General features: G+C 42.8%; 1 protein-coding gene across 2 annotated transcripts; it reads right to left on the bottom strand.

Moving 5' to 3' along the window:
- Positions 1-1,366: 1,366 nt before the first annotated feature.
- Positions 1,367-7,819, bottom strand: LOC130378208 (uncharacterized). 2 transcript variants are annotated; one of them, XR_008894556.1, is made up of 6 exons: positions 5,565-7,819; positions 5,037-5,170; positions 4,717-4,864; positions 2,845-3,113; positions 2,171-2,441; positions 1,367-2,059 (listed from the first exon to the last, which is right to left on the bottom strand). XR_008894556.1 is itself a non-coding variant. In XM_056585095.1 (6 exons), exons 2-6 carry the CDS (start codon positions 5,077-5,079, stop codon positions 1,865-1,867), a joined length of 906 nt encoding a protein of 301 aa, XP_056441070.1. In that variant the 5' UTR covers positions 5,080-5,170; positions 5,565-7,817; the 3' UTR covers positions 1,367-1,864. The 2 variants fall into 2 exon arrangements, 1 of the variants encoding a protein (XP_056441070.1); XM_056585095.1 differs by having other exon boundaries at positions 2,865-3,113; positions 5,565-7,817.
- Between the last annotated feature and the right edge of the window lie 6,249 nt (positions 7,820-14,068).

Here is a 14,068-nt window from a genome sequence, read left to right as displayed (position 1 = left end):
AATGTATTTAATTAATTAAATATTAGAATATATATATAAATATACAATTATTTAGTTATAATATTTTAAGTAGACGATAGCTTTTATTCAATTATCGTTATAACAAGATCTGTAGGCTATCTGAAGACCATCAACTCGGAAATGGCCATGGGCCCCGTTTCCCGATATCGATGGATCTTCGCTCGTAAGATGGTTCGAAAGATGGATCTTTCGAACCATCGATAATTTCTTTGGAGCGTTTCCCGAAACTCCTCTTAACGTGAACGCGCATTCGCTGCACTCAAGACGATCGTAGGATTGTACCTGTCCACTGACATGGTGCTGAAACAGGCTATGACGCAGGGGGAGACGCAGGAATGTCGGAGGAAAATGGGGTTAAAAAGGGTTAAAATATCTCCCCATCAAGGCCAACCGCAGAGTAGCCTACGAAAAGAATAGATTGCAATAATATGAATGCTAAAGATATTAAAAAACAATTGATTAAGCCTAGGCCGACATGTATCAGTCCTAATCCTGAGCGCACGATCGGGAGGTGGAAGTTGCGCTTTAGATGCCAAGTCCAGCGGAGGGCTCCAGTTTTCGCCGTCCAAGTCATGCGCTGTGACATGTGTGTGACAGCTATGTTGCACAACATTGCAGCTAAGGCTGGGGTAGCATTTGGTTGAACCGGAGGACATTGAGGACGATGACGACGAGGAAGATCGGTGTGAGGACGGCCTCCCTCATAACTACGCGGCTGGTTTTCATGCACGTCGAAGAGTGATTGAGACTTTTTTTTAACCCCCTCCACATGTCACTAAACATTCCAGTCAACGTGACCAATCCCCACCATATCCCAGCCTTTTGCCTGCTCCTTTGCTTGTTTTTAATAAAAATATATAATAATTTTTTTTATAATATATATATTTTTTACATTATTTTATGCTACGTTTTATGAGTAGCCTATGTCAGTCTGCACAAATCCCCCCCACTGTCTCTCACACATTTTAAGTGCCCTGCCTGCTCAAACATTTCCTGGACTGTCTCTCAAACTAAGAACATAATGGCCCACATTAGGCTCAGACGCACGTGATACACCATTACCAATGTGTTATAATAAAACGCATCCAATACTAGGAATGTCCGCTGGCTACGCCACTGAGGCTATAGTAGGCTAACGAGGCTCTTAGCGTCCTACGAGTACCCTGGAGCACTCGTTAGCTACTCGTGACTCGTGAGCGTTTTTAAGACGTTCGTTACCAAAGATGCTTTCGGGAAACGGTGTGAAAACTGTACGATGCTCTTACGACCCACTCTGCGATCCACTTAGGCTAAAGATGCTTTCGGGAAACGGGGCCCTGGAATACCCCACAGGTTGTTGGGAACTACCAAATCACTACAACCATGCCCACAAATGATGACGCCATTGTCAGAGGAGGGGCTAGGAAGCTGCGCACGCCGATTTAAGTAGCCGATCTCCGGCTAGACATAAGCCGAAAAACTGCTCCCGACCAGGTTTGGTTGCGAGCATAAGTCACCATGGTGATACAGCGACGCTAAAAGAGATCGACTTTTGTGGTACAACTAACTCAGGCTTTGAGCTCAACATACCTCACTAACCCTCTAAGCGAGCTTCGTGGTACAGGCCCCAGGCAAATCAAACTTTTATTTGGCCACTTGGGAGCAGTGCAACAAGCTGTAAACAAAACATACACATTGATAGCTTAAGGTGACACAATAACAGAAAAGTCACCTGCAAGAAACAGACTTGTTAGATGCTGAAATGTCAGTGTCCACTTCAGAAATATTAGTTATAACAGCTCTAACTACAAGTTATAAATGGTCAATCACTAGTACTCTTATCTGTATGACAAATCATACATGATTACAGCATTTCTCGAAGAATGCGTACCGTCTCAATGTAAATTGGTATTGTCTCTGGCAATGGTACAGCCGGATTTGGCAGTGTTGCCAATTCTGCCACAGACAGGGCCCGGGGCAGCTCCAACTTAGGAATGTGAACTCCGTCTGTCACATGTCTCTCTGGCCCTCTCCAGTCAACTCTGCATTCGTCATGTACCTGGAATTTAGGTGTTTATTAGGTGTAAAAGTGATATCTTTTTTATTTCTGGCAAGGTTACATATTTTGAAATAAGTAAAAGGCACTATATTGATTAAAATTAAAAATCACCTGACAAAATTTTGTCCTGTTCCCCTCTCTTGCTTTGCTCCACCACAGCTGCAGAGGGGATTTGTTTCTGGCGGTTCTTAAGGAGTGGTTGTTCCATGCTCTCTGGAATTGTTGCAGATGTGACTGGATATGCGGCATGTAACATCTATGTAAAGCATAGAGGTCTGTCTCCTTGTCTGGATTAAGCCATCCCTCAGCTTCCAGACGATGAAAAGTGGTATGGAAGAGATCAATGACATTTTCAAATACATCTCTCCACAGCCGCTCAATTCTAAAAACAAACAAAAATAAAAACACCTAGTCAAAAACACAATTCACTTGTCATTGGAATCTTTTCATCGACATACTGCTGATAACAACGATTGGAATATATCATTTTTAATTTCAACTATAGTATATAAAATTTAACAGCCCATTGTGTGGTTGGCCCAGTCTTCCCACCTTTAAAAAAAATAAAAATTATGTTCGGTTTGGCCATGCCTCCAGACTCTCATAGTTTTGGTTAATTCATGGCAAACTTTTGTAAATAAAATCTCTTTTGTTTAAAAATAATCCTCAGGATGGTGTCCTCTGTATATGTTGCTGATCACAAGCTTGAGCCAAAAGGTTTATTTTGTTGTGGCCGTAACAATTACTATAATGCAAATATCTAGAAACTCAACTAATCAAATTACTTTATTGGTGTGTCAAGCACCTCTGATTGTGGACACTTCTTCCAGCAATGTGAGAGTTGTTATTGAGTCCACGACTGGTCACCATGAAGCGTGCAACCAGAATGTTTTCCCCTCCCTTATCCGAGCGGACTCTAGAGGGGATACCATACTGCTCTACTGCAGACAGGAAACTCTCCAGGACAGTTTGGGCTCGGTTGTTGGTCGCTGCAGTCAGGTAAAGGATGAGCCGTGAAAACCCATCAATACCACCATGCACAACCACTCGCCATCTACAAATATGAAAAAGAAGGTCCTTTTAAACCACTTTCTGGCGGTAGCATTGAAACACACACAATGTGAAAACAAGATGTGGCAAAGTACAACATTTAGATTAAGACCATAACTGAACAATGAAATTGCAGAAAATGTCATCTCCCAGGAATGATGCAGAACCCCTTTAGATAATGAGGATGCAGAACACCCTTCAGATTGTTAGATTTCAGCTTATTTCTAAACTGTTCGGACAGACTCTGCGTTGTGTATTTTCAGTCGTAGTAGTAATTCTTGAAGTCGAAATCAAAGCAGCTTGACAGGTTGGATTAGAGGGTTGAATAGATGGTTTATTCCAGGATGTACAGCGAGATACAGACTTAGGTTGAATAATCTATAGTGGACCCGGTGGTCGATGACTTGTTCCTTGGCTGTCGAAACCCTCTACTCCTCGAACCAAAGGGTTGGGCGAGTATAATACAAAAAGGGGATAGATGAATAACACGTGAACAGACGCACTCTCAGCCTTGATAAGGTATTTGGCCCTGGCTATGTCCCGGAGGACCAGGTTGGTTCAACCTTGTTGAGACATAACAATGGCAGAATGTTGGAGATAACACCTTGTATCAGTATGAGAGGCCCTGGCCTGTTCCTAGACTAGAAATGTGAACAATAAGAGAGACACTAAAATACACCAACATTCTACAAGATAAAGACAATGTGAATGAAATTGCATCTGGTGCAAAAGAAAAAGCTAACTGCTCACCTTGACTCACTGGCTCTTAAAACTAAATACCAAGCCGTAGCATAACAATTGATTCAGGATGTTTTTGCAAGCAACAGATCAAGTCAATTAAGAAGCACATTACGATTTTTGAAAAATTGGATCAGATCAAGGTCTCGTAAAACTCACTGTGCACCCACTGTGTATGAATTCTGTGAATCAAATAAACATGCCATGCCTTATTGTTGATTATGGGACCAATGTTTGGTCATTGTTGGGCCAGTGGTGTTTGAGACGATGCAGATTACACACAATACACAGGTAATCAAATAGGATAAAGGATTGCACTAATTGGCAGGGAACCTAAATAGTAAATAGTGCCTACTAGTGAACTTGTTGCTCTTCAGTATTTAGAAACAAATGAGATTCCTGAGTTGTTACCCTGCGTTCACACCAAAAGATGCATTTGCTGCCCGAACGCGTTGACGCCTGAGTTTTGCGGCGCGTCAAATCAAGTTTTGCGGCGCGTCAAAAGTTGAAATATTTCAACTCGAGCAGCATTTGACGCGCCGCAAAATACGTGAACGCGCCCTTCGCCCGTGCCCGGCAGCGGGCACAGGCATGCCGCGCCGCAAATGAGATTTTGACGCGCCGCAAATCAAGTTTTGCTGCCCGTTTTCTCGGCAGCAAATGCTGCGGCAGCAAAGCAGCAACGCGTCTCTACATTCACTTTGAATGGGATCACGACGCGCGTCAACTTTTTGCATCTTTTGGTGTGAACGCAGGGTTAGAGTCCACACTACACATGCACTCACACCCTCCTACCAAGAAACACCATGAACTATATAGTCATCTCACAGCCATGAACAGAAGTTGTGAAAGCATTGCAACTGTTCTACCGTATAAGCTTATGGTGGCCATCAATATGCCAAAGGCTGTTGGGAGCTGGAACAGAGTAACATCTTCGCTTTACGGTTCGTAGTGACAGCCTGCGCATCAGAACCCCTTGAGGATCCACACGTCTTAATGATGCCAGCACACGTCCCCCTATAAAAGAAGAGTTACATTAACACATGATGTAGCATACATTGTCCACAATGAGATCATATTTGGACAGTTTATCATAAATACAGTTGTATACATTACTTTCACAGTTCATATAAACTATGAAGATGGGCTATTTAAAGGCATTCTGAACAAATCAGTCAAGTGCTCATACTTTTGACAAAAAGTTGCCTTGATCTCAAGTGACCCAATATCATCTTGTAGCCAGCGCTGGGGTAATGGCGATGAATGTCAGACACAATCACGTCCAACTCCTCGTCACTGATACTGTTGTTCAAGTCATCTCGTCTGAGTGAACAGAAAGTTGCACACTATTAGAACCACAGTTAATAAATAATAAAGTAAATAAACAATATTTAGTTCAATTTCTGCTGAAACTATTCTTTCAAAGTATTAAGTATGAAAATACAGTCAGCTGTTGAGGAATGTAGCCCCTGAAGATTCCATAGCATTACACCTAACATTTATCAGGACTTGAATGTTATATTTCAATATGCTTTCTCAGGATTTGCCATGTTGTATACGAACAAAACGTACTCTAGTGACCAAGCCTACAAAACAGGAAAGGTAGCTATCACCGCTTGTCCTATCTTATCTTTTATCGAAGGACTACCCGCATGGGGTGACAGTTAGCACTAGATGTCGTTAGACTTAGCTAGCTAGTCAACTGGAGGTTTCTTACCTTAATCCCCACAGGGCAATCCTGCGATGGAGGGTTTTTAAAGACACACCAAATCGTCTTGCTATCTCCCTGCGCGGGATTCCGAAGGAGATCTGCAGCTGCAACTGGTCTCTTTGCAAGTCAAGAAGACAGGGCTGAATCTCTTGGCGAATTAAATGCTCCACCTCATTCAACTTGGCCCGAACAGCGTCCTCTAAATGGCAGCTGGATGCTTCGAAGTTTTCTCTTAGCTGAAGCAACCTCGTTAGAGCATAGTCATAGTCAACTGGAATATGATTGTCGACATAGTCAGCCAAATTGAATTATGGCATTTATTGTGTTAGTCCGTGTTTCTTCCATCTAGTGCTTAAAAAAAAAACACCTTCTCCTTCCCACATCCATGTCATACGTCTGCATATGAGATGCCAGGTGATAGCCAATCAGAGAGCTTGTTACATGGCTAATTTGCATTGCTTTGCCTCGTCTCACCAGCGCAAGGACCAAAGTGTCACGGAAAAGCTAAATGGAGAGGCTAATAGGAGAAGCTAAATGACTAAGCTAATCGAATAGCTAATAGGAAAAGGAAAAGTAGCGGGGAAATGGAAATGCAAATGCCAAGGAAATCGCCCATTTAAATGGCGGATTAAAATCTGTATTCTTAATTCAATTTGTGAATCCAGTTATTTATTTCTCTTTTTAAACGGCATTTTCAAATCGATTTTTAAATTGCATCATTTATTTATGAATTCATTAATGTATTTTTAAATGATGTACTTATTGACTGTTTTATGTTGTTTTTGTAAATCCCTTTTTAATTTGAGCTACTTATTGATGGATTAATATTTAATTTGTAAATATTTTTAATTCCTCTTTTATTGCCCATTAAAAGATCAAATAATGAATTACTTTATAATTTAGTCTATTTCTTTATTACTATTTCCGTGACACTTGTGGTCCTCCATAAGTTTCTACCACAAGGTCAGCATGCATTGTCTCTGTTGGGCCCCAACCCCTGCTCTGACCCCAGACTCCCAGGCACCGTGTCCAGCCCTGGATCAGAATCCAGAGACGCTTTAAATGTTTTCTACCATTAGATATACAGGCCTAATAATAATCATGGTTTACCATAGAATATAATCATTAATTTATACCACAAACGCCCTTTTGTGATTGCTAAGATCACAACAAAAACATAACGTTCAGGCAGTGGCGGTTCTAGGTCCAGTTACGCCCCGGGCAAGACTTCCTACAAGCGGGTGTTGACGGGGGGGGTTTGTGTCGTGAACCTACGGACTTCAGTGAGGGTTTCATTCCGTCTATACACGGCACCTTCTCAACGAGCAGGTGTGCGCCTGCAGCCAGAGGGGGCGCCAAAATACCTATTCCCCACACAATGTTATGTCGTACTTCATTGATAACCGCTGCGCAGCGCATTTTTTTTTTATACTGCTCGTGGCGCCCCCCATGTGATTAGCCGCCCCCCACAAATATGCCGCCCCGGGCGGCTGCCCGGTTCGCCCGTGCCTAAAACCGCCACTGCGTTCAGGTCAGACTTTGCACTACATTTGATCATCGTTAAAAACCTTTAAGCACGTTCAGGGCTTTCAACCTGCATAATTCTCAGGAATTTCAACCTGTTTAAGGCAAAAAAGATCTATCAAATGTAGTACATCCTATTAACATTTTGATCCCTGCAATTCATTCATATGGAACCATACACCCTGCTAAATCATAACACAATGTTCCATATCCGGCATATAATCCTATCAAATGTCTAACTAGATAGTAATCATAACATAGTATTTTCAGCATGCATTGAAAATTAGCATTTCAGGGGCCGTATTCACAAAGCATTTTATCTTACCGTTAGGAGTGCTCCTAACTCGCGCTAAAACATTTTACGTAGGAGTTTTTTCTTAAAAGTTATTCACAAAGCCGCTGAGACCTACTCTTACTAAGGATGAATCACTAAGAATTAGGGATGGGCAAAATGATTCTTTTCCGGGAACTAGTTCTTTCAGTTCAGTTCACTATAACGATTCGTTTATTTGATTCGTTCGTTTTGATTCGTTCGTTACGTCAGATTACATCTTAAACAAAAATATTTTTTTTTTTTTTTTTTTTTTTTTAATTGGTCGTGGGTCCGGATAGGACCGTCAAGACCGCAGTCCGCCGTTTGGAGATGCCTGCTATATAGTATGTCGAACGTCCCACCAATATTTATACCACTTGCTTACTCTATATTTCATTCATGGTTTTACATTTATAATTTTATTTTACTTTACATTTAATTCTTCATTGTTCAGGCATTACAGACATGGTCATAAATAAAAAATACGAACTGCAGTTTAATTTCTTTGTTTGTTCTTAAATTGACGTAGAATGGAGCAAAGACTCCTGGGATTTGGAAATGCGTTTATCCAATAAACAGATGGAGGTCAAGTCTATTTTCGAAAAAATGTAGGGGGATATATGAGTCGAATGGTATGACCAAAGATACGTCACAGAGAGAAAGCGCGCATATTCGATGGTACCGCCTTGTCATTGGTTTACCCAGGTGCCATTCCAACACCATTGCTACCTCTCATTGGCTGAATCTTTGAGGAAGTTGTAGACTCAATCAATATAAGTCGCGGGGAGATGGAGCTCTGTTCGTTTGTATATTTTATTTACGTGACCATATGTTTGGTTGATGTTAAAAAAAAAGAATCAAAGAACCAGTTCTTCTTGTTTTGGGGAACCAGTTCTTGTCGTTCACGTTCGGGATTCGTTCGTTGTAACGAATCAGTCGCGACCGACACATCCCTACTAAGAATGAACTAAGAGTGACGCGCCGTTGCTATGGATTACGTCAATTCTCGTGCACGAGTTTAGAATCGGTCAGTTCGGTGATTGGTTGTTCAGACGAGCCCACTAAATCACAGAAAAACAAGGAAATAGCCTAGGCTAGAAATGACTTCCTATTAAGTAGTTATAGTGCAGTTAGCAGAATACACGCATGATGACAATTTTGCAAGAGAGAGAGAAAGCAAACAATAAAAATACGTACAATTTAAAAGAAAATAAATGTTATGAACTACACAAGTGTTGACTGATTTGTGCCAAGGTATTTACCTAAGATGTGTATTCAAAGAGATCCCTAAATGCCAGTCCACTCGGTTCCACACGGCCAAATTCATTGTCATGTTGTTCGCCATCATCATCATCATCGTCTGGCTGTGGAATGTTCATCCCCTTGCAGAGGTTGTGTAGAATGGCACATACAGTGATGACTGTGCTTGTGTAGCAGGTACATAAGATGTATGTATGCATTCCACCAAAATTCCCTCATGTTTTATTTATTACTTGTATTTCGTGATATATTCTGTAAATAGATTGTTCGGGAGCTTTTGTTATTTTATTTTGGAGTTTCGATCGTGACGTCATTTTCTTCCGTTGCGCTCGCCATTCCTCACTTGTTGTTTTAATGCTGTGAGGAGGTGAGTGTTTTTCCTCTGCTCTGTGCAGCTTTCTGTTCTAAAATTGTCAATGAGAAAATAACCAGTGTAAACGGTGAGATAGAGTTATGGTGTGATTCTGTGCTTGTTGGTGTTGTTCATGTGTTCCTGTGTATTTGTTTTGCAAGAGTTTTGAGTGTTTTAGCGAACTATTTAGCTAGCGCACTGTTTAGCAGCACTTGAGGATACACACACAGTGACGGCAGCCTGTTCATTGTTCGTTTCCCGCCATTTCAGATTGACGTGCTGCAGTGTCCTGTGTACTAATGCTGCTGCATTATTTGTGCATTTATTTCATTCAGGTATGTTAATGTTGCTCCCATGTTGTACTTTATTTTAATATAAAATATTAATTAGCTGGTGGTGTATAGTTTTCAGGTGGATTCGAATTTGTGTGTCTGTATTGTGAACTTTTGTGACTTCATATATTTGAATATATGTATTGTAAGGCACTTCTGGCCAGGCTCACTTGTTGTTTTAATGCTGTGAGGAGATTGACGTGCTGCAGTGTCCTGTGTACTAATGCTGCTGCATTATTTGTGCATTTATTTCATTCAGAAATAAATACGCCACTGTCGCTACAGTTCGGCCAAAGTGACACACCAAGTCCCTGTGTCCTACTCCATTTCACAACACACAACGCAGAGCCAGACCGGTTACATTGGTGCCGTGACCCAGATTGACGTCGTGGACCAACACCAGCTTGGTCACCGGAGGTTGTTGGACGACAGAACAACGACGAACGAAAAAAAAAGGTTTCCTTAAGAGGGTTACATTGGAGTGACTTTGTCACGGTTCAAGGACATTAGGGGGATTTGGTTTATTTATTTTTTTGTTTCATTTTCTTATAAAGAAAAGAAATGTACAGTGTCAAATGAAGGAAAGGAATACAGTACTTTCCGTGGTTTATTGAGTCAGTATTTTCATTGTTTTTTTTTTACTTAAGAAAAATGGATTCCAATGTTGAAAATGGGACTGCTATTCGTACTGTTGATTCTATTTCCGGGAGGGGGGCACAGATGTTCACCTCTCCAGTTGCTGATTCGGGGAGGGGAACACAGTTATTGAGCTCTTTTGGGAGGGGAACACAGCTAGTGAACTCTTTTGGGAGGGGGGTACAGTTGTTTACGTGGGAGATAGAGTACTGCTCGCCAATAAAGGCGAAAGGGGAAAGAAGAAACTTGCGGATAAGTGGGAACCGACTGTTTATACTGTCATGGACAGCAAACCGCAGACTCATATCTACAAGTTGGTAGATGACAAAGGGAACGCAAAGGTGGTACATCGCAACCTTATCATGGATATCAGCTTCCTACCTGTGGAGTCTGCTGATGGAGGATTGGCAGGATCGGAGGACAGTTTTGGTGATTCAGAGGACGAGTTCCACATTGAGGATCTCATCGACTCTTTGAATGAGGAGGGTTCGATGGATAGGGCAAGCGCATGGGTTCTGAGTGGGGCGGAGGAAGCTGCCAGCCTCCGGTCCTGTGACGAAGCTGATGCGGATGAAGATCAGTCTGATGCGGGGCATGATCCGTCTGATGCGGGGTCGGAGCAGTCGGCTGCACCAGATACAGCGTCAGTGATTGACGTGAGTAGTGTCCAGTCGTTTCACCCAGTCACAGTGCCAGCAGTTGACACATCAGACACAGTGCCGATGGTTGCCGCAGGCCATGTCCCAACAGTTATCCCTGACGCAATGTCACCGGTTGGGGAATGGGGCAGAGTAGGCCAGGCACCACCTAAGCAGGAAGACGGTGTGGTCAGGACACGTGTTGGCAGGGTTGTTGGGAAAGTCAACCGTCTGATCGAAACGATGGCTCAAAAGCCGTGTGACATGACTACCTCATTTGGTTAGAGATCAAGGACTCTTTTTGCCCTGTTCTGTTCAAAAGGGGTTGATTTGTGTCTTTTCCACTGTTGTTTTGAGTATTTGCTTTACACTGTGTCTCACTAAGATGGTGTGCTTATGTATGCTTACGACTATGGTTTGGGACTTGGGTAGGCCGGGTGGTTTGGTGTACACGGCACCAGACAATTCTAGGAGGGACTAAGGCCTGTACGCCCTTTGATTTCTCTGAACCTGTTTCCCAGGTAGCTTTTGAGCTGGATGTAAAGATTAGATATTTATGTGAACCCGTGCCAGTAAGCCAGTATTGGTTGTCCCTGTAAGTGTTATGTACTGGCAGCCGCTCAGGATTTTGGTGTAATTCAGGAGGGGTGAATGTAGCAGGTACATAAGATGTATGTATGCATTCCACCAAAATTCCCTCATGTTTTATTTATTACTTGTATTTCGTGATATATTCTGTAAATAGATCGTTCGGGAGCTTTTGTTATTTTATTTTGAAGTTTCGATCGTGACGTCATTTTACAGTTCGGCCAAAGTGACACACCAAGTCCCTGTGTCCTACTCCATTTCACAACACACAACGCAGAGCCAGACCGGTTACATTGGTGCCGTGACCCAGATTGACGTCGTGGACCAACACCAGCTTGGTCACCGGAGGTTGTTGGACGACAGAACAACGACGAACGAAAAAAAAAGGTTTCCTTAAGAGGGTTACATTGGAGTGACTTTGTCACGGTTCAAGGACATTAGGGGGATTTGGTTTATTTATTTTTTTGTTTCATTTTCTTATAAAGAAAAGAAATGTACAGTGTCAAATGAAGGAAAGGAATACAGTACTTTCCGTGGTTTATTGAGTCAGTATTTTCATTTTTTTTTTTTTACTTAAGACAAAATGGATTCCAATGTTGAAAATGGGACTGCTATTCGTACTGTTGATTCTATTTCCGGGAGGGGGGCACAGATGTTCACCTCTCCAGTTGCTGATTCGGGGAGGGGAACACAGCTATTGAGCTCTTTTGGGAGGGGAACACAGCTAGTGAACTCTTTTGGGAGGGGGGTACAGTTGTTTACGTGGGAGATAGAGTACTGCTCGCCAATAAAGGCGAAAGGGGAAAGAAGAAACTTGCGGATAAGTGGGAACCGACTGTTTATACTGTCATGGACAGCAAACCGCAGACTCATATCTACAAGTTGGTAGATGACAAAGGGAACGCAAAGGTGGTACATCGCAACCTTATCATGGATATCAGCTTCCTACCTGTGGAGTCTGCTGATGGAGGATTGGCAGGATCGGAGGACAGTTTTGGTGATTCAGAGGACGAGTTCCACATTGAGGATCTCATCGACTCTTTGAATGAGGAGGGTTCGATGGATAGGGCAAGCGCATGGGTTCTGAGTGGGGCGGAGGAAGCTGCCAGCCTCCGGTCCTGTGACGAAGCTGATGCGGATGAAGATCAGTCTGATGCGGGGCATGATCCGTCTGATGCGGGGTCGGAGCAGTCGGCTGCACCAGATACAGCGTCAGTGATTGACGTGAGTAGTGTCCAGTCGTTTCACCCAGTCACAGTGCCAGCAGTTGACACATCAGACACAGTGCCGATGGTTGCCGCAGGCCATGTCCCAACAGTTATCCCTGACGCAATGTCACCGGTTGGGGAATGGGGCAGAGTAGGCCAGGCACCACCTAAGCAGGAAGACGGTGTGGTCAGGACACGTGTTGGGAAAGTCAACCGTCTGATCGAAACGATGGCTCAAAAGCCGTGTGACATGACTACCTCATTTGGTTAGAGATCAAGGACTCTTTTTGCCCTGTTCTGTTCAAAAGGGGTTGATTTGTGTCTTTTCCACTGTTGTTTTGAGTATTTGCTTTACACTGTGTCTCACTAAGATGGTGTGCTTATGTATGCTTACGACTATGGTTTGGGACTTGGGTAGGCCGGGTGGTTTGGTGTACACGGCACCAGACAATTCTAGGAGGGACTAAGGCCTGTATGCCCTTTGATTTCTCTGAACCTGTTTCCCAGGTAGCTTTTGAGCTGGATGTAAAGATTAGATATTTATGTGAACCCGTGCCAGTAAGCCAGTATTGGTTGTCCCTGTAAGTGTTATGTACTGGCAGCCGCTCAGGATTTTGGTGTAATTCAGGAGGGGTAAATTTAGCAGGTACATAAGATGTATGTATGCATTCCTGTATGCATTTTTGCTGGAATAATAATAATCCTTACAAAAACAATAGGGATCCAACCTGTTGGCTTGGACCCCTAACAACCTGTTGGCTTGGACCCCTAACTAGAACTGCAAGCAGTTATGCAGGGGTCCAAGAAGTGTGCATTTCGCCGGCACAACGCGAAGCATGTGTTCAAAACAAATGGGCTTGGCCTATGCCAAAAAATGCAACTGACTCCAGTGAATCTGTGGATATAAAGGTTTTGACTGTGGGAGGTTCGTTGTGGGAGTTATAGCCCAAAACGCGTTTTCAGAACATTCCATTGGCCAGTTAGGAGATATATTATTTGGTCGTCTTTTTGCGCCCCCTTGTGGCGAAATTTTCCAAAGACAATTTTCCTTTGCCAAATCACTCCCGCCCACATTAATAATTCTCGGCAATATTTTTTATATAGACTCGGGTTTGCCCCTTGATGGTTCCCTTATAGTTTGAAGAACATTCCTTGGGTCAATTAGAAGATATACAATTTCCTCGTTTATTGCGCCCCCTAATGGCGAAATATTCCGATTTTTTTATTGTAAGCCATTAAGGGTAGCACCGACATGTGTCTAAAATTTGGACTTGATCCGATGTCTAATTTTGCTGTGGTCACACTTTTAGGATTAGCATGTCGGAATAATAATAACTAGAACTGCAAGCAGTTATGCAGGGGTCCAAGAAGTGTGCATTTCGCCGGCACAACGCGACAAGAAATGTGCATTTCGCCGGCACAACGCGAAGCATGTGTTCAAAACGCTACCCTGAACCTTTGGATACAAAGGATTTGACTGTGGTAGGAGTAGCGAGAAGTCAGTGTAGCGTTTTCGCGGCGAAATTTTGTAGAAGATATACAATTATTGCGCCCCCTAATGGCGAAATATTCCGATTTTTTTATTGTAAGCCATTAAGGGTAGCACCGACATGTGTCTAAAATTTGGACATGATCCGATGTCTAATCTAATTTTTGGAA

Source organism: Gadus chalcogrammus, unplaced genomic scaffold (genome assembly GCF_026213295.1).
Source record: "Gadus chalcogrammus isolate NIFS_2021 unplaced genomic scaffold, NIFS_Gcha_1.0 GACHA070, whole genome shotgun sequence".
Lineage (NCBI taxonomy): Eukaryota > Metazoa > Chordata > Actinopteri > Gadiformes > Gadidae > Gadus > Gadus chalcogrammus.
The sequence above is the reverse complement of the archived record's forward strand: the minus strand, read 5'-3'. Positions and strand labels throughout refer to the sequence as shown.

What these genes read in the sequence shown, in the direction of transcription:
- LOC130378208 (XM_056585095.1), bottom strand. Translation starts at nt 5,079, where the DNA reads ATGATATTGGGTCACTTGAGATCAAGGCAACTTTTTGTCAAAA. An exon ending in AGAAGTGTCCACAATCAGAG is followed by an intron (nt 2,442 to 2,864) that starts GTGCTTGACACA and finishes GTTTGTTTTTAG; the next exon opens with AATTGAGCGGCTGTGGAGAG. An exon ending in ACAGGACAAAATTTTGTCAG is followed by an intron (nt 2,060 to 2,170) that starts GTGATTTTTAAT and finishes CCTAAATTCCAG; the next exon opens with GTACATGACGAATGCAGAGT.